This window comes from Bolinopsis microptera, chromosome 12 (genome assembly GCF_026151205.1).
Source record: "Bolinopsis microptera isolate Bmic1 chromosome 12, MBARI_Bmic_1.0, whole genome shotgun sequence".
NCBI classification, from domain to species: Eukaryota; Metazoa; Ctenophora; class Tentaculata; order Lobata; family Bolinopsidae; genus Bolinopsis; species Bolinopsis microptera.
In genome coordinates, this window is record NC_087083.1 from 11,815,382 (window position 1) to 11,834,833 (window position 19,452).

The window sequence follows — 19,452 nt, forward strand, 5'->3', positions numbered from 1 at the left end:
CGGATTTTTAATGGTTTTGAAATCCTTCGAGCGTTCATATTAATGTCCGTTCAACATGAACATTATGTCCGTTCACATAATGTCCGTTCAAATAAGGTCCTATAAGGTCCGTTCAAAGGGTGCAGGATGTTCAGCTCGACAAAATACCGATGGAAATTATTTCGTAGGCCCTAAAATGACTTCTTTGGAAGAATTGGACATAACTCACTTGCTGAAGTAGCTCTGAATTAAATATCGGATTAGAACCTGTAAGACTGGCCTCCAACTCGCAATTTTTGAGATTCAAGCAATTCGAGGAAGATCAAAGGGTGCAGGATGTTCAGCTCGACAAAATATCGATGGAAATTATTTCTTAGGTCCTAAAATGCTATCTCCAGATCCAGTCTTAACCTTCAATTGGACATAACTCACTTGCTGAAGTAGCTCTGATACTTGATAGTGATACTTCGGATTAAAACCTGTAATTAGGCAGCTAATTTTCTCTGAATTTAACTAAATCACAAGTGAATTACTATTGTTACCTTTATTACTCTCAATCAAAATAAAATTGAATGAAGTTACAATAATGTGACACACTACATAGTACAATGTACATAATGTCATTACCATAATCCCTTGATATTCAAAGCATCTAAAAGCGCAAGAAAGCGTTAACGAAAAAACTTTGAAATTCATAGATTCGTGAAAACTGAAAACCAGAAAACTGCAACTTCATGACGTCTGCTCAAAATAATTTACTATTAATTGTAGATAATTTTGTCCACTACACAAATTTATACAACAAATGAGCTCTACGAGCTAAAACCTATGTTTCTATGATTATTTCGTCATTGTTATTAGGTTTATTAACTGTAACATACACAATTTTTCCTCGGTCTTGATAAATTTCAAAGCTCCTTCTTAAATGCCAGCTAATTCCTTTCTAACTCTACACTTGAAATTATAATAAGAGTGACTCAATTTCCTATGGTTGCTATGTTGGTTATTGTTGAAGGGCATCAATGAGTAGATGATCCATTCCTTGCTTCAGCACACTTATTGGAACATCTGGATAACCAATTCCTGGGAAAAATCATTTCCAATTTCCATTACAAAAATCATCGGAATTACACTTACAGGTGGGGAAGCAGCTAGGCAAGGTTCCAAAAGTTCGATATTTGTTCAACTAATAAAAAAAGTTTATAATTTTTATAGAGCGTACATTGATAGTGCTTATGAAAGCTAGAACTGGTTTAATATATTTGTTACAAGTGATAGACCCACGTGAGATGTTTTAAATATTTTAGTCAAAGTTGTAATGGTACCTTTAAGATAGTTGTGAGCGTATCCTAGACCGTTCTTCTTTTCCTTCTGACTGGCTCTGCCGCCTACCCACACAAAGACGTGTTTAACCACGTCCACAATGAAGCAGTTGTCAGGGTTGAGCAGTCCAAGACAGACAGAGTCTCCTTCTGCCACGTCGTCTATCTTACACTTCCCGTCTGAGATATTGGTCAGATCAGTGTGGTAACATAATATGTATATACATGAAAATGTTTGATAAGATACGCCAACTCACCATTTCACTAAAACTATGGTCTAAATTTTAATAGTTTCAACATTGTCAGTAGATTCAAGTAGTTATTATATATGAATATCATATTCGATTGAGAGCAGGAATAACAAGCTATCTGTTATATTGGAGCAACCTCCGTGACGTAACTATTAAATATTTACTGACTCAAACTCACCTTCTTCAGATATTTCCAACATGCGCTTAATGGACTCTCTCTGCGGCTTCGGTACCACCTTCTTCGGTTTACCACCTTCTCTATCTTTAAGATATTGCATGATGCTAGAGAAACCGTCAGTTTGTTCATCAAGAATGGTGCTTCGAACCTGCAGATAATACAAAACACTTTTATCAAAGTTTTAATGATTAAATAGATGTTAATTTGTAATAAGTAATACGTAAGTTCAACTACCTAGAACAGTGTTACCTCGCTATGACGTGCATCGAGGGAGGAAACAATTTGCCCAAAAACCGCGTTATAACGAGGTCCGCGTTATGGTAAGGCGCGTTATAATTTATAACGAGTTACTACAGCTGTGTACTGTAAGTGTATGTACTACCTTATCGGACCTTATTTGGACGGACATTACTTGAACGCTGGAGGCCCTAGCGTTCATCTTAATGTCCGTTCAAATAAAGTCCGTTCAATTAATGTCCGTCCAAGTTAAAGTCCGTTGAAATTTTTCAAACATTTTTCCATTTCGAACTTTTTGTCCAGAATATGAAAATTTCAGTCAATTTCAGTCAATTTCAATAGCTATAATTAAAGTTAAACTAAACTATATCGTTGAATCAATAAAATAAGGTGTTATAAAATTTTAACAATGCATTTAAAAATCATTTGCTAAAATTAAAAAACGTCAAAAAAAGGATGAAAAAAAATTCGGATTTTTGATGGTTTTGATTGCCTTCTATAAGCGTTCATATTAATGTCCGTTCATAATTATGTCCGTTCAAGTAATGTCCGTCCAAATAAGGTCCGATAAGGTATGTATAATGTATATACAGTTGAACATCGTTTCAAATTATAATTATCAATGAGGTTAAGAGTTTTTGAAACGAGAAAAGTTATTGATATAATTGTATTAATTACTAATAGTAATTATTAAATAGTTTACCTTTCTTTTTGCTTCAAGATCTTGAAGATATCCTGCAGCTGAGAATTTCTCCATTTTGTCACACTTAGCCCCGTTACACTGGTACAAATGATCACCTGTGATAAACAGGCATCAAAAGGATTGATTTCCGACTTATAAAAGGGTTTTCATCTTTTTCTTTCTCTCCCCAAATTTTCCCCCTTTTGTTCTTATTTCATTAAAATTGGTTAGAATTTAAGTGCGATTTGATTAAATTTTAAATCGATTTGGTGACAGTTCAATCTTCTTTTGGTGTGGGACGCAAGCAACACATTTGAAAATGAGACACCACTTCATTACAGAAAATTCAAAGTGCTATGTAAAATTAGCAAATAATAAAGATGATAGTTGAACAGAGGTAGTGTGCACCGGGTGAACACAGCCTCTGTAGTTGGAGCTGTAAAACTAATTAAGTAATTAAGAACACCACTGTCCAATACCCAATCCTAAATATATACTAGGAATGAAACCAGTTATTGGACTCACCACTATCAATGATGAACACGTCATCACTGGTGATGTACTCTTTGTACGGAGTTTTCTCGTATACCTGAAATTTAAACAAACTTGTGAGCACTGCATCTTGTAAAATGGAAAATAACTTGAATTGTGGAATATCAGATCAGTGTTTTACGTGCACATCACCTCTTGTTCTACATTGGTGGGCTAACCTGGGGATCCCAAGATAGGGATAAATCTTATTGAAATAAGACCGTGAGTGAAAAAATATATTTTCTCAATAATTATAATACCCAGCAAACTATTCGAATAAAACACCTTTCATGTAATTAAGACACGAACTATAATCAAACCACTAACCAGACTCACGCAGCAGCTGCCCAAGCTGGCTATATTCGTTCTATATTCGTTCTACTATATTTATTCTACCACTGGCACTATTATACTTCGGAGTTCTACCTTATCGGACATAATTGTCACAGACAAGTTTTTCACGGAAATAATTATTTACGCTCATGACCGCCCAAAAATTAATGGGAATAATTACTGGATTTTATTATTCACGAACCTTAATGGCACAGACATCATATTCACGGACGCAATTATTCACGCTAAGGTCTTCAGCGTGAAAGTAATGTCCGTGATAATTATGACCGATAAGGTAGTTCGTGTCTCACTTACATATTATACATATACACCATACAGAAACGTTATATAAAAGCTATAGAACTTTATTTTTACAAAGATAATATCTTAATAACCTGTTGAAGTCTCATAATTGAAATACAAAATCTGGCATTGCATTCCGGATGTTATCGACCACCTTGGATTTATCGTTATAGTGGTATGTTTATTGTGCAGCCAGCTATTCACAACTCGCTATGGTTTCGCAACTTATTTATAGTAGATTTTAAACTAATATCAGAGTTATTTGTTGGAAAACGTCAACACAACGAAATATTGTGATGTGCTAATAGTAATACTTGTTAGGTGTTTGTTAGGTGTCTGACTTCTAGTGACCCATTGTTGCCGAATGTCTCTCGATCAAATATCTTCTAGTTTTTTAATGTCCGCCCCAAAGTTTACTTAAAAATACCTTATCCGCATTCCTCGCGCTTTCCTAAACATTTTGAAGCCATAAATTATACCATAAACTGATCCAAATTTATCAAACGGGGGTTTACGAATCAGCGAGTTGCTCATTCGTTGTAATTGTTATTTACCATTAAATACGCGGAAGTGCAATCAGCAATTTCAACCCTTATGAAACGAAATGTTATTTGATTTAAATGACCAAGTTATCAAATTATTAGCTTTATTTTTAAAACTTGCAGAGTAACGTCTACTTTATTTAATTTATATTTAGCAATCAGTTTCGTTCTCAAAGCGTGTGTGGTGTTTTAGCGGGACTGGTAGTGGTTTACAGTGTGTGACAGTGCTTTATTCATTTCTTACACACTGCAGGAATCTTGAACTCAATCAGTCTTTAACAAAAATAGCGCATTATAATTGTGTAGTGTTAAATTGATTTAAAGTTATCAGCCTCTGCCTTGGGTAGCATCCCCTGACTCTCCAATACGTATAAATATATCGCCATGTATAATGTACATTGTATATTGTACATTGTACATTGTACATTGTACATTGTACATTGTACAAATCACAGGTCCTTCTTATCGCAAGATAAGACTGATAAAATAGCACAATTACTGCACAACCGGAGCTATAACATTAATAACTTGTATAACTACACAATTGTATTAATGAATTCGTGTTGTGTTATAGAGTCTCATTTGAGGATTCTTTCAGAAATATTCTGATTTTGTCTGAATAGACTCAGTGATGACAATGTTCTAATGAAGGTAAATTATAGATAAATCATGTGTCGACTTTTCTACGTTATACTCATATTCTTAAATCATTTGTTATATAGTAGTGTTGAAAGTATTAGGTATTTGAAGTATTTAATACTTTCAATACTACTGTATTACAAATAATTTGAGAATATGAGTATAACGTAGAAGTGTCGATATATGATTTATCATTAATTATCTATTTACCTTCAGGCTTCTTTAGAACATAATGATCACTGAATCTATTAAAAAATCAGAAATTTTCTTGAAAAAATCACACTTTCACAATCACCCCCGCCTACCTTGACAGTTTTACAATCGTTGGAGAAGTGGTAAAGTTTGGGTTCAGCTTTTGCCTCCTCCACATGTCTGAATCCGCTTTTAGCGCCTCCTTTACGGATTGTAACGCTGGGAAAGTAGGATTTGAAGAGAGAACTCTCGTTACCTTGTGTCTCCCTGTGCTGCACTGCTTCGTCGCCTGATGGGAATGGTCACTTTTAATTTAATATCTAATCAAATTATTTGTTATATAGTAGTGTTGGAAGTATTAAAATTATTAAAACTTTCAACACTACTATATAACAAATAATTTGAGATATGTTTAAGACGTAGAAATGGCGATATATGATTTATCTATTTACCTTCATTAGAAGCTGTCATCACTGAGTCTATTAAAAAAAGAACAAAACTGAAAGGTTCTCGCGAAATATGATGAATAGTATCAGCTATCGAGAAATTTGTTAATTTAGTGAAAATCATTGTCACAGTAGTTAAATAAACGTAGTCAGAGTCGAGGACTGAGTAAGTCCGTGAGAAATACCCAGTAACTCACTGAGTCACAGCATCACAGTCACGTGTCAAAGCAAACCTGCTTCATCTCCCAGGTTACTAATGACTTACTAATGACTTACTAATGACTTACTAATGACTTACTAATGACTTACTAATGACTTACTAATGACTTACTAATGACTTACTAATGACTTACTAATGACTTACTAATGACTTACTAATGATTTACTGATGACTTACTAATGACTTACTAATGGCTTACTAATGACTTACTAATGACTTACTAATGACTTACTAATGACTTACTAATGACTTACTAATGACTTACTAATGACTTACTAATGGCTTACTAATGACTTACTAATGACTTACTAATGACTTACTAATGACTTACTAATGACTTACTAATGACTTACTAATGATTTACTAATGACTTACTAATGACTTACTAATGACTTAATAATGACTTACTAATGACTTACTAATGACTTACTAATGACTTACTAATGACTTACTAAGATAGAGAGTGATTTACTCCGTCGACTAAACCTAGTTTTGAAGGGTAGATTTTGTGGTTTTAGTGAAAATTAGTTATTCTTATTTTTCTCCAAAATTAACTCACTAAGTAAACAGTCCAGCTCCACAGTCTTGTAAGCAGCTGTCCCATATTCGTCCTGAGTCGAGTACTTTCCTATCCAGAAGTGCAGATCATACCTCAGCTTGTCCCTGGAAATGTGTTTGATAGAGAGAAAGAGAGAGAGAGAGAGAGAGAGAGAGAGAGAGAGAGAGAGAGAGAGAGAGAGAGAGAGAGAGAGAGAGAGAGAGAGAGAGAGAGAGAGAGAGAGAGAGAGAGAGAGAGAGAGAGAGAGAGAGAGAGAGAGAGAGAGAGAGAGAGAGAGAGAGAGAGAGAGAGAGAGAGAGAGAGAGAGAGAGAGAGAGATGTGTGTGTGTGTGTGTGTGTGTGTGTTTGATAGTGTATTAAGTGGTCACGAACCAGGGAAGGGGCATACAAGTATAAGTCAAAGTAATGTTCCAGATTAACAGATGGATTGTGGAACATTAGCGCGGCACCCTTATCTATTTCAGCCTCTATACCCGATTGAAATATATTGTAAATGTGAAAATGGTGACTTACTCTCCCGGTTTGATGTAGGTATGGAGGACAATGTAGCTGTCACCGCTGTAGAACGTTCCATACTCATTCTCCGGCCACGTTTGCACTTTGAACTGAACAGATAGAGGGGTAAAAAGAGGGGTAAAAAGAGGGGTAAATGGTTACATTCACGCTTAAAATTATTATGTTATCTTTGCTTTAGCTCGAACCTGTTTTATTTACAGTCCAGAATAGTTGAAATGCGAAAATGTTGATATGTTAAAGATATTTATATTCACAGCAAACGTTTTTAAAAGAGCAGCGTATTCATGGTCTAAGGAGTACCAGTAATCTAACTCGTTTACTTTCTGAGGAGACTCATTATCTAATAATCTTACTCATTTTTGATACAGCTGCAGAATGCAGATCAAAGATCACCTCGTCGAAAGATCAAAGAGATCAATTTAGCCCATACGTGCTGTTCATGGCACAAAGAGGGAAAATTTTAGATAAATCTAAATTGTGCAGCATTCAGCATTGATTATTGAACTCGCTCTCTCTCTCTAAGTAGTTGAATTCTATACCGAGAATTTATTAAAATGACATCACTCTAAAAACTGGATCACTTCCAGGATGAAGTGAATTATACTTAGACGCTCTGATAAGAGATCATTTAGAGTCTGTTTTAATTGTTCACATCTTCTGCTCAGCATTCTTTACTGGAGTTAATAATGGACACGTCTGGAATATGGTAGAAAGTGTAGTGTTACAGGGATTCATCATAAACCATTCCATCTCAATTCATGATTGGTTACCTACATCACTAGTCGTCGGGAAACTCTATTATAATTATAATTGTGAAGAACCCTTACGAGATAATCTAATCGTGCTGGTGTTATTACATATGTGAGGTTGTCGATGTAGAGTTTTAACAGTCTCTCTGTTTCACACCGTTAAAATTCTAATTAACAAGGGAACCGATTGTATTGATCGATTCAATCTTTAATCTAATTTTCTGTGCAGCCCAAAAACCATATTTGAGGAGTAATATTGCACCCTAATTTATGGTTCCAGTCCTCGTTTACCTTCAACTTTTAAGCACTAACTCTTATCCGATACTGCTTTAAGTTTAATTACAAATTAATACACATATTTTGTTTCGTTAAATATTTCTTCGCTTAGAATTGATATATATTTTGCATAAGCTCATTTCAGCTTCTGTGGCCAATATTTTTTAGTGCAGTGTAGCGTTTGTTTAATCTAAGTTTACAATAAATTTGTTTTAAAGTAGCAATAAAAAGGTTTGTTAATCAAGCCTCATGATTTTCATCGAATTATTTTTTAGTGGTAAGCACCAAGTTCCAATTCCTCAATCCAACAGCTGGTACAAAGTAAAGTAATTAAATTTGTTTTAAATACATCTTCAAATTATTTGATATTATAATCATACGTCAATTGCTGTGGAAATTTCATTCTAATTGGGAAGTATCAGCAGACATCAAATTGTTATACAGTTACACTTAACTAAGATCACTTTTCCAGTTAGTCTCGGGGTAAAATCGATTTGTTAATAAAATGTCTGGTTCTGTAATTCTCTGTAAAACAAGACAATATACCTATGTATAGATATTATATATTTATCTACATTAATAATCCCAAAAAATGTGTGTGTGCATTTGTAATTTACGAACGAATTAATCAAGAAGACGGTACGGGCTATGGGATTGGTTTTTTTCTCGGTATAGTGCCGAAAAAACTTCGAGGGAGCAAAATACCGTAAGTTTTTTAAATCGGCAGGTGGTAAGTGGGTTAATCGATGATTTTTTACCCAAATATGATACTAAGTCTAAAGTTTTTCACCTTTTCTCCCTCCCTCTCTCTCCCTCCTCTCCCTCACAGCGTTACCTGTACTTGGAAATCACGCCCTTTATTTATGTATGCAAAGTTATCAGCTATGTTCTGAATACATACATACACCTACTGCGCTAGGAAATCAGCGTGCATAGTTGAAATTAGGATTTCTTTCATGGCGGCACCGCGGCACGGGTCCGAAAGTTTCAAAATGTGTGGCTGTGCATTATGAAAATTTAGACTAATTAGCTATTTTACATTTTCACGAAGACAGGATTAAACAGGATCTGTCCGATAAAATATCAATTTACCAATTTACCAAGCAGCATTACCAAAATAAAATGTTTACGCGATGTTACTTACTTGTACCTACACCTAATACCTACCCAACCCATCCTCACTTTCTACTATACTTCTGTTTGTTTGTTTTCACTTTTTTTCTTTACTTTTTTGCAAAAAGATGGATGGACAAAATTTGGCAGGAGGCGATGTATTTGTGGGACGCCCCCATTTCTTGCCCCCATTTGAATTTGTGACACGCTTACCCCCATTTATATCTGAATAGTTCAGTGTAAGGAATTAAACAGGAATAATTAAACACGAAACCTGAAACAATGTATGCGTTTATTGGACTTTGGCATTTGTATAATGATTAAATTTGAAAACAAAAACTGAAACTTGAGACAACTAAACTAAATTTTAAACTTATGTTATTAACGTGGCATTATTTTAGCAATATACGGCTATTATATTGGATTGCCAATTATCGCGTCCAATACTAATTGATAAAAAGTAACGGTTATTTCCGTAGTTGCGAATCCTTGCTAAGTTACTCGCAATATTGTACCGCTGTGTTCTTACTTTATTGTCATGTAACATATTGTCAACATCCAAATCGAACTAGTATGGTGCTTGAGGACATATATAATATATTTAAAAAGTGTTAGTACATTGTATAGCTGTTCTTATAGCTGTTCGTAGTTTTTAGAACGAACATAAGGAGTCAGGTGTGGTTTACCCCACCCTAAAAGTTAACGATTTCTATCCTATTTGTTTTTCCTTACGAGTAGAAGATGCCGACATTCGACAACTTGTGATCGAACAGTTCAAACAAAAAGTAATCACATATTACTAATCTGTAAACCAAGCTATTTCAATTTTATCCTAGTTTGTTGGCAATACTGCTCATATCATTATGGTGATTAGGTTTCGGACCTCTGTGTAACCTGTTACAATACAGATGAGTACGTGTTAACTGTAATATTTGTTGGTGCTGACCAGCTGACTGCTGTTCACTGTCACATGTCGTTTATGTGTAATCCTCTAATCTGCTTAATATATTAAAGTCACTATTGTGACGGTACATTAGAACTAGACAGAAACAAAGCTATAAAGCTCACAAAGTAAAAAGTTAATGCCTGCCAGAAAAATGTTGTTTTCGTTTAAGTTGCTGTACATTTTAATACTACATTAAGCATCATAAATTTAACAGTCCTTGCTTCCGCCGGGGCAAAAGTAAATCAGCAAGAATTATGCTGACCCTTAAACTATAACAATTGATACCCTCATATCGAAACTTGCCTATTAGTATTTAGTTAATTATTAATTTTCATGCGTGGTTTCGTTAGGCGTTGATTATCGAGCTCTTCTACCACTACAATTCAACTACGATCTAGATGCTTCTGCGTGTTCGGTGCTATAAAAATCTCAGTACATCATGAGAAATGTGAAACTTTTACTGCTAATTACAATACAATACAAACCAAGGACGTTTCAGTGAAGCAGTAATTAAAGTTGGTTTGGTCTGGAAGGGGAACTGTTGGATGTGAAGAGCTGATTCATTCCAGAGAACTGCTGCAGGGAATTCTGTTGAAGCTGGGATTAACTCCTTAGTCCTTATAGGACTCATACACTGCTGTTGTGTCAACATATTGCCCTATTTTCACAGTACCCGTAGCCAAGAAGAGAGGTTGCTCAGTGAAACATAGATAATGATAGAGGCAAACAATATATAAAGCGGATCAAAGTTGAGGAGAGTATCTCATTAGCACTACCATCTCCAGTACTGCAACACTACGACTTGAGTACAACAGCTACAACGATGTTCGATGAAGATACGGTGAAGGTGGTCAGAGGGAGAACTGCTAACAGTCAGAACCTTCTACTCCGTGGTTTCCGCTACTCCAAAGATGGAAAGCCGACTCTGGATGGACGACAGGCTTGGAGGTGCGTGAAGAAGAACGACAGATGCAAGGGGCGACTCTACACCCTCAACGGATCCCTGTTGTCAGCCACCCAGCCTCACAACCACAGTGCCAGCATAGCTGACTGCGAAGTCCGAGAAGCCCTCTCCCAAGTCCACGATCTGGCTGCGACTACGATTATTCAGAACCACAGAATCTACTGCTCCGTTACTGGCTCGCTGTCCCAGGTTGCTCGCTTCCTCCTCCCCAGTGAACAAGCGGTGAAGAAGCAAGCTCAGAGAGCCCGCCGGAAGGAGAACCCTGTCCCTAGAGCTCCGACGAACCTGACAGACCTTGAACTGGAGGAGGACGACTGCATGTCTCTGGCTGGCGAACCTATGCTCAAGTTTGATAACAAAGACGACGAGCGACGAGTTATCATCTTTGGGACGGAGAAGAACCTGCGAGCCCTGGAGGACAGCAGCTCTTGGTACGTGGACGCGACCTTCTCCTCTTCTCCTCAGCTCTTCTACCAACTCCTCACTATTCACGCTGAGATGGTCAACTTCAACGAGGACGCTACCTGGGTCTTCCCTTGCATCTACATCCTCCTCACCCACAAGGATACCCCGATCTACAAGGAGCCCTCGACAGTCTTGGCAACTTCTCTCCAGACAACATCATGGTGGACTACGAGCTAGCTCTCCGAAATGCCTTATCTGCCACCTTCCCTTCCGCATAAGTTGACACTGACAGCTGCTACTTCCATCTGTGCCAAGCGGCGATGCGGGCTGTCCAGCGACTTGGCTACAAGGAGCAGTACGATCGAGCGAGTTACGACGGATCCCACTACTGGTCAGAAAACCTACACTCCTACCCGGATCTGGATACGCAGACTGATGATCCTCGCCTACCTAATGTGTAAGTTCTGTCTTAGGTACAGTTTCTAGTAGTAGTAGTAGTACCGCCGTATTGTCCAAAGTAAAGTGGGTGTCATGTGATCCGCTGTTCCGTCCAACCTTTTTGGAGAATACCGCCGTACCGGCCTCCGCTGTACCGTCCTCCGCCGGACTGTACACCGCCGCAGTGACTTCCGCCACAGTGACCGGTTCCCGGTTATGTGCCTAACCTGGTGAACACAGTGGATATCCTTGCTGTACGGCTAGTTAGTAGTTAAACAAGGAATTGAAACTGTGGGGCTCCGTGCAGACCAACCTGCCTGTGGCTAAAGCTCTAATATACAAAAACAATACATTCATTTCATGGTGCAAGCTCCGAGTTGGTAAAGTTGAGTAAAAATTCATAAAGATAACGTTATCTTCCGACTATATGTAGGGGTTTTCATTTTTTCAGCCAAACATTATTTGATTGTTCAAATCGTTAATAATTTTGACTTTTTAATATCGGTATATTAGTATTTAATCGCTGTAACGCAGTGACTGTGAATTTATCGAAATTTTAACTATTTGACTAGGCGTCACACCCAATTAAATATTTAAATAGTGACTGGCTAGCAAATAGTTGTCTCGTGGATCTGGTCACGTGACTTTACTCCACTCTATATTTATCAAAAAAGGATTTATCTGATTGATTATAACCGTATTGCAGCACAGCGCCACAATAACCAAACACATTTTAACGAATTGGAGGCAACGGGAGATTTGTAATTGCAGTAACTGAGTCATTAAAATCGTTAACAAATAATCTGCATTGTGAAATTTGTTGATTTTTAACGACACTTCACTTTAAAGATCTTCAAACGGTTTGCATTTAAAAGTAAGTCAGTTTTATGTGGTGATTATTGGACCGTTCTTTTATTTGATATAGACGTAAAACTCCAGCCATTGCTGCCCTATTCCCTTACTAAATATCGTCTTGTTTGATATTGGGTATATTAGAAAACAAAATTCAAAAGAGGTGGCGTAAATGCTATACATTGAATGTATAGGCCCATTCAATTGTAGTAATTATATAACGTGACCTTGTCCACGTGATTAATGATGTGATAACGTTAGTCGCATGACTTCTAATAACATTCTAAGATGAAAACTACACAGAAGCTGTAAACCGAAATTGTTCATCAAACTGATCCTTAAGGATTCTTAAATCACTAATTATTCCATTTTCTTTTTTGTTTTTATTGAAAACTTTTTTTTGAATCTGCCAGCACAAACGGTTTTGTTTTTAAAGTAAACATAACGTAAAGCAAAGCTTCAGCCCAGGTAACCATGACGCTGTACACTGTAACCCTACTACTGACCCTCCCAACAGCGGTGCTCCCTTTCTCTCTGGATATCTACCACACAAATGACATACACGCTAGATATGACGAGAGAGGGCCCTCTGAGGGGGGCAAGTGTAGCCCTGATAAAGGTATTCAAGCGGCTCTATTGTGTACTTCTATTCTAGGGAGTCTTTTTAAGAGCTATATTCCAGGGGCTAGCTATTGTGTACCTCTATTCTAGGGAGTCTTTTTAAGTGCTATATTCTAGTGGCTCTTATTTGAACTTATGTTATATGTAAATAGAAGTTAACTTGTCGGAGTTTTTCATTGCGAATGACCAACATCAAACATTTCACAAATAAGTGGACGGGAATGTTCATTGTTCAATAGTCAATGGAAATACTTTGTTGAATAACTTACATTTTTCAGGGTGTTACGGTGGAATGCCAAGACATGCTCACTACTTGAAAAATAAGGTTGATAAGACTGGGAATAATCTTATTCTCAGTGGTGGCGACTGGTTTACAGGTTAAATAACAGTAGTTTAATTAATAATCCCTGAGTGTCCATGTTAACGTCAAAACATGACGTTAAATATAAGCGTTGTGAATGAGATGATTGCACGGTTGATCTCCAAATTAAGAAATGGTCTATCAAGAAACTGCTTTAACTCTAAAACCACTAAACCTCTAAAACCTCTAAAACTCTAAAACCTCTAAACCTCTAAAACCTCTAAACCTCTAAAACCTCTAAACCTCTAAAACCTCTAACCTAAACCCTGATCAGGAACGACGTACTTTACGGTGTACAAGGGAAACTTAACAGCGCACTATTTAGACGAGTTGAACTATGATGCCTGGGCTCTGGGCAACCACGAGTTCGATCAGGGACCTGAGCTGTTGGCTGAGACTGTGAATAAGATTAAGAAAACAAAGACTGTTGTGGCGAATATGGTCGTCCGCGGCTCTTCAGGGGTATGTACTAATTTATTAATGTACTAATGTACTAATGTACTAATGTACTAATGTACTAATGTACTAATGTACTGTGTGGTTTGTGCGGATTGATGGAGTCACACTCAAATTATCAATTATCATGATTAAGTACCGATTCCTGAATTCAATAGAAATTATCAATTCATCGTCTTGTATTGTAATATATTTCAGCTCTTGGTTCAGAAGTCCACGATCAAGGAGTTCACAAATAAGGACGGTACTTCATATAAAGTTGGTAGGTGGTCTGAATTCCGATATTACAGCTGTTAAATACATTTAATTCTGCGAAGACATCATGTATTTCTTTATATTTACATATATTCCAATATATTGTCACCCTGATTTTGATTCTACAATCTACGTGTTTTAAAAACCTTATCTCTACATCAGGTATTATAGGATACATAACACCAGAAACCACCTTCCTAAGTAGTCCTGGGCCAGACATCACATTTAGTGATGCAGTTGAGGCAGTTAAGGAAGAAGCTGCCAAATTAAAGGAACAAGGCGTTGATATAATTGTTGCAGTCGGCCACGCAGGTATGACAACTAAATAATATGCCAAAATATTCTCAGATAAAAAAGTAATAAAAGGAACAGTCCATTCTTCAAAAATAATACTTGTCTCATATTGTGACTTGTGTTATAAAAACAATGGAAACCCTCAAAAACAAACCCCTCTATTAAAAAACAAACCCCTCTATTAAAAACAAACCCCTCTATTAAAAAACAAACCCCTCTATTAAAAAACAAACCCCTCTATTAAAAAACAAACCCCTCTATTAAAAAACAAACCCCTCTATTAAAAAACAAACCCCTCTATTAAAAAACAAACCCCTCTATTAAAAAACAAACCCCTCTATTAAAAACAAACCCCTCTATTATAAAACAAACCCCTCTATTTAGGGATAGGCACAGATCTAGATATTTGTGACAAAGTGGACAATGTTGATGTGGTAGTGGGAGGTCACTCCAATACTTTCCTTTGGACTGGGGATCTTCCAGAAGGGCCTGTTATCGATGAGACGGTTTACTTCTTTCTCATTTCAAACACAAGGATATAATCTCAATGAAAAATAGATTTATTTACGATTTAAATTGTTTTGGTATCAACAATAATTGTACGGTGCTAATATAATAACTACTAAAATGTACAAAACTTTGCAGTTTGGTAAAATCTTGACTTGTTGACCTGAAAAACCTCTTTGCTCAATAACTTCCACCCTCAGATATACGGTCCCTATCCCATGTCAAGACGCGGAGACAAGTGTCTGGTCGTCCAAGCGTACGCGTACGGTAAATTCCACTACCTCACAAGCCTAGTTTTTTAAATGTTATTGTAATGTAATCTGAACACTTTTTCCACCCTCACCACTCCGTACCCTTTCACGTCACACACCACTCATCATTGACACCACTACATCATATATAATCACCCTTCATAACATCATCCCCAGCTGAAGACGATTTACACAAGTATTTTGAAAGCTCCTGCTAATAAAATCTTTTGTATCACTTATATGTTTTAAATATCCCCCTCCAGGTAAATTCCTAGGTCACCTGTCAGTAAACTTCAGCAGTGATGGCGCGGTGGAGAGTTACTCAGGAAACCCTATACTCATGTGGGGTGAGGATATGGAGCAGGACGAGGACACTCTTAAAAACCTTGAAGAGTATCTGGAGAAGGTTTGTGATGTATTTGTGGGTTGTCTTTGTTGCCACAATATGACAATTCAACCATCCTTATATCACTGTAGTAGATGACTAAGAAGTGTTGGGGGGACTTTAGTATCCATAAATAGAATCAGTAAAACATTATTTCCGGTGGTTTCAAAGTTTACACCTTTACGTGGTGTGACTTGTAGTAATAGTAAGTGAAACTAATATTATTAGTACTAAACATTACTAATATTAGCACATATTATGTACTAAAATGTACTAATATTAGTAATATTTAGTATAATCTATCCTGGTAATTTGGTACCTGACAGGTAAAAGATTTCGCTAACGTGATTGTTGGCTCGTCAGAGAGTATTATTGATGGAACAAGAGATAACTGCAGAGCTAAAGAGTGTGAACTAGGTATGCATTGTAACATTAGCTGGGGTTATTTTTAGGTTATTTTTGGGTTATTTTTAGTTTATTTTTAGGTTATTTTTAGGTTCTTTAGCAGTTTGTAGCTGTTCAAAACTCAAAAGCACGTGACTCAAGCACGTGACTCAGAAGCACGTGACTAAAGTTTGTAAGTTGTAACTATTTTACAGTAGATCCTGTGTTTAACGCAGAGAAATTTACAGGAAATGTGTTATCAGATGCTTATCTGGAGAGCTTTAGAGCAAATGATAAAAACGTTGTTTGCTGTCTTTTAAATTCAGGTAATATTTAAGTTGTTCCTTAAATTTAGGAATTTAACGTTGTATACTGTCTGTTAAATTCAGACATTTAAGTTTTTTGCCTAGTAATGCGTTGATGAATTATAGATGGTGTCACAAAATTATTATTTTCAAAAAACATTTACCCTGATTGTTTCTGACTAGTAATGACTACTTTATCCCAGGTAGCATTAGAGCCAGCATTCCTGAAGGAGACATTACCTTCGAGGATATTCTCACAGTTCTACCTTTTGGAAACACTATAGACAAGTAATTAATCTTTATGTGGTTGTCCAATCAAATAGTTTCCAGACAATCGAATACCAAGAAACACTTTAACAATTAATTAATGATCATTAAAATATTTTCAGGGTTTTAGGTTTAAACGGAACGATACTGAAAGAGGTATTGGAACATAGCGTATCCTCGTTTGATGCTAGTGGGATCAACGTGGAAGGTTCAGGGAGGTAAGACATGTGTCTTCGTTATACTTACTTTTAACTTGTTGACTAGAAATCATAAAAATACAAACCATGCTAGATAAAAGATGGGTAGTAAGATTGTTTTGATTGTTACTTTGTAGCTTCTGCCACCTGGGCACAAATTCAAGTGACTATATTGTTGTTTCAGGTACCTACAATTATCAGGAATTCAAGTGTACTATAATTTATCAAGAGATTTGGGCGACAGAGTCGACAAGATTTTTGTTCAGAATCCTGATGGTATGATTTACAGTTTATTCTCTTCACTGAACTGCAACGTCTTTAAGTCTTTAAAAGAAAATTAAATACGTGCATTTTTATTTTAAACCAACAAATTCGGTTTAACTTGGAAAATTGGAAATATAATAATTTGCATGACGATAATGAACCGTGATGGCGGTTGGACTATAATATACTGTTACCAACTGTTGCTGTTACCTACTGTTACCCACTGTTACTGTTACCGACTGTTACTGTTACCTACTGTTACTGTTACCTACTGTTACTGTTACCTACTGTTATCCACTGTTACTGTTACCCACTGTTACCTACTGTTACTGTTACCTACTGTTACTTTAACCTAAGTTAACCTACTGTTACCAGGTAAATACGAGGAGATGGTGAAGGATAAGGAGTACCAATGTGTGGGACCTAATTACTTGCTAAATGGAGGAGACGGGTTAGTTACAACTAATTAACATAGGACATGTAGTCCTGGTACCCTACTGTACATTTGTGAGCCTACTATCAATATTAGGCTCACAAATATATAGGTCATTTATAAAATAGTTTTGTATCTAACAACTACAAAATACAGGTTAAACGAACTTGATTCTATAATGTGTCTTAATTTACTTCTAACAGTTTCGTTTTCAGGTTCACACAACTGGGTCCCCTGGATAGGGAAGATGGTGCTCCTGATGTAGACATTTTCAAATCATTCCTAGCCAAAAACAACCCTCTGAGTAATCACCCGGCTCTTCAAAACATTCCTTCTAGAACCTTCTTTAAAACTTACAGCAGTGCCCGATCGCTACAGTCTTCCTGCCTTCTCATTGTAGTGTTATTAGGACTTTTATCATAGGATGTTAGAATATTTTATAGCCAGTCTTATTGTTAATTGTATTGGTAATGGTTTACTTTGATGTTAATGACTCTTGATTAAATAGTTTTATGTTATATTCTACGAATCAATTATGTTTTGTTTCTGAGCTGTAAGATCGCTCTATAGTTCAAATTTCTTATTTAAAAATGTCTAACATTTAGCAGTTGGTTGCAAATGAAAATTGTTCTTTAAAACAAGATCCCAAGAAAAGAATAACAGCAACACGCTTGTTGAATGTTGACTCACCTGAACAATACGCCATATGCTTAACCCGACTCTCTGACCGCAGCCTATCCAGGCTTCCTCTGTCTCTGCAGCTTCCTTCTTGACTTTCTTTTCAGTGTCACTTCCTGCAATGAATATTATATGTAAGTTGGTAATTAAGTACCGTGATTCAATGTAAAACTATAGGTCAAAATGCTAAAATACTAACGAGTAGTGGTGGCTGTATGTTTATATGTGCTCCTGCTTATAGTTATTGCTCAGCTCCTCCTTCAAAATAGGTTTGAAATACAACGCATTATACTCAACTTTCTAGAGGTTCTTTTTTACTCACCGAAAAGTGCCAGATTGCTGTCCTTCCAATCGTATTTTTTAGCCTTTAACATGTTGTTAAGATAATCCTAATGAGGCTTAAGTTTTAAACGAAACTAACATTTCAAAACTGCTATTCAGTCGCTATCAAGGCCAAAACGGCTTTAACCTTAAGAATTGAACCAAGCAAAATTCAACATCGAGAACTTGGCGGTCCACAACTAATATGATGGACCAAACATTTCTCCAAAATAAAATATGATCTGGATTACAAACGAGGCATAGGTCTATCAATGTCAGCAATTGTTACAAGCTATTAGGAGGTAGACTACAGAAACAAAATACAAATACAATGAGCTGCAGATCTGGCTCACGATTAAGACAAAGCAGAAGCAGAGCATCTTACGTGATATGTAAATGTGCAGCTAGACCAAGGATTATAACCTGCTCCCTCCTCACCTTTCACATACACTCAATACTCACTGCAAGCTATAAGATCCCGGGGCTGCCGGCTCTCCAGAAAGCGTTAGCTGATCACGTGATGTCCACCTAGGGGCCACGTGAGGGGTATTAATGAGCGATTACACTGAGTTGTGGACCCTGCTCCAGTCCTTGTATAAGAATAGGTGTAATTGAAGCGATGAGAGGTGAGAGGGGTGCAGGTAATGTGTAGTGGGAGGGTAAGAGAAAGGGAGAGTGGGATGGTGGGAGAGCAGTGTGTGTTGGATCAGCCGCTCTCTATTCGACCGTGCAACCCTGCCACATATCTCACAGTTGTAGACTCGAATCAGTAACAATACTGCAATTAACCATGAGATTTG

At 36.7% G+C, this 19,452-nt stretch overlaps 3 protein-coding genes across 3 annotated transcripts in view; 2 read left to right on the forward strand and 1 right to left on the reverse strand.

Moving 5' to 3' along the window:
* LOC134824344 (NAD(P) transhydrogenase, mitochondrial-like) overlaps positions 1 to 19,452 on the forward strand; it is a 1,149,555-nt gene that overhangs the window by 76,811 nt on the left and 1,053,292 nt on the right. The window lies entirely within an intron of this gene.
* LOC134824250 (gelsolin-like protein 2) lies at positions 520 to 18,716 on the reverse strand. Its single transcript, XM_063836031.1, has 10 exons — positions 18,654 to 18,716; positions 18,344 to 18,447; positions 6,928 to 7,019; positions 6,415 to 6,518; positions 5,303 to 5,478; positions 3,175 to 3,238; positions 2,671 to 2,765; positions 1,731 to 1,878; positions 1,305 to 1,481; positions 520 to 1,062 (listed from the first exon to the last, which is right to left on the reverse strand). The coding sequence occupies exons 1-10, from the start codon at positions 18,703 to 18,705 to the stop codon at positions 983 to 985; spliced, it is 1,092 nt and encodes a 363-aa protein (XP_063692101.1). The 5' UTR covers positions 18,706 to 18,716; the 3' UTR covers positions 520 to 982.
* LOC134824249 (snake venom 5'-nucleotidase-like) lies at positions 5,567 to 18,239 on the forward strand. Its single transcript, XM_063836030.1, has 16 exons — positions 5,567 to 5,593; positions 13,135 to 13,292; positions 13,573 to 13,671; positions 13,930 to 14,117; positions 14,310 to 14,373; positions 14,529 to 14,678; positions 15,045 to 15,166; positions 15,368 to 15,434; positions 15,682 to 15,824; positions 16,130 to 16,220; positions 16,436 to 16,513; positions 16,696 to 16,780; positions 16,882 to 16,977; positions 17,141 to 17,232; positions 17,596 to 17,671; positions 17,869 to 18,239. Exons 2-16 carry the CDS (start codon positions 13,148 to 13,150, stop codon positions 18,074 to 18,076), a joined length of 1,704 nt encoding a protein of 567 aa, XP_063692100.1. The 5' UTR covers positions 5,567 to 5,593; positions 13,135 to 13,147; the 3' UTR covers positions 18,077 to 18,239.

What these genes read in the sequence shown, in the direction of transcription:
- LOC134824249 (XM_063836030.1), top strand. Translation starts at nt 13,148, where the DNA reads ATGACGCTGTACACTGTAACCCTACTACTGACCCTCCCAACAGCGGTG. An exon ending in CGTCCAAGCGTACGCGTACG is followed by an intron (nt 15,435 to 15,681) that starts GTAAATTCCACT and finishes ATCCCCCTCCAG; the next exon opens with GTAAATTCCTAGGTCACCTG. An exon ending in AACGTGGAAGGTTCAGGGAG is followed by an intron (nt 16,978 to 17,140) that starts GTAAGACATGTG and finishes TTGTTGTTTCAG; the next exon opens with GTACCTACAATTATCAGGAA.
- LOC134824250 (XM_063836031.1), bottom strand. Translation starts at nt 18,705, where the DNA reads ATGTTAAAGGCTAAAAAATACGATTGGAAGGACAGCAATCTGGCACTT. An exon ending in GCATATGGCGTATTGTTCAG is followed by an intron (nt 7,020 to 18,343) that starts GTGAGTCAACAT and finishes CTATCTGTTCAG; the next exon opens with TTCAAAGTGCAAACGTGGCC. An exon ending in ACCTACATCAAACCGGGAGA is followed by an intron (nt 6,519 to 6,927) that starts GTAAGTCACCAT and finishes ACACATTTCCAG; the next exon opens with GGACAAGCTGAGGTATGATC.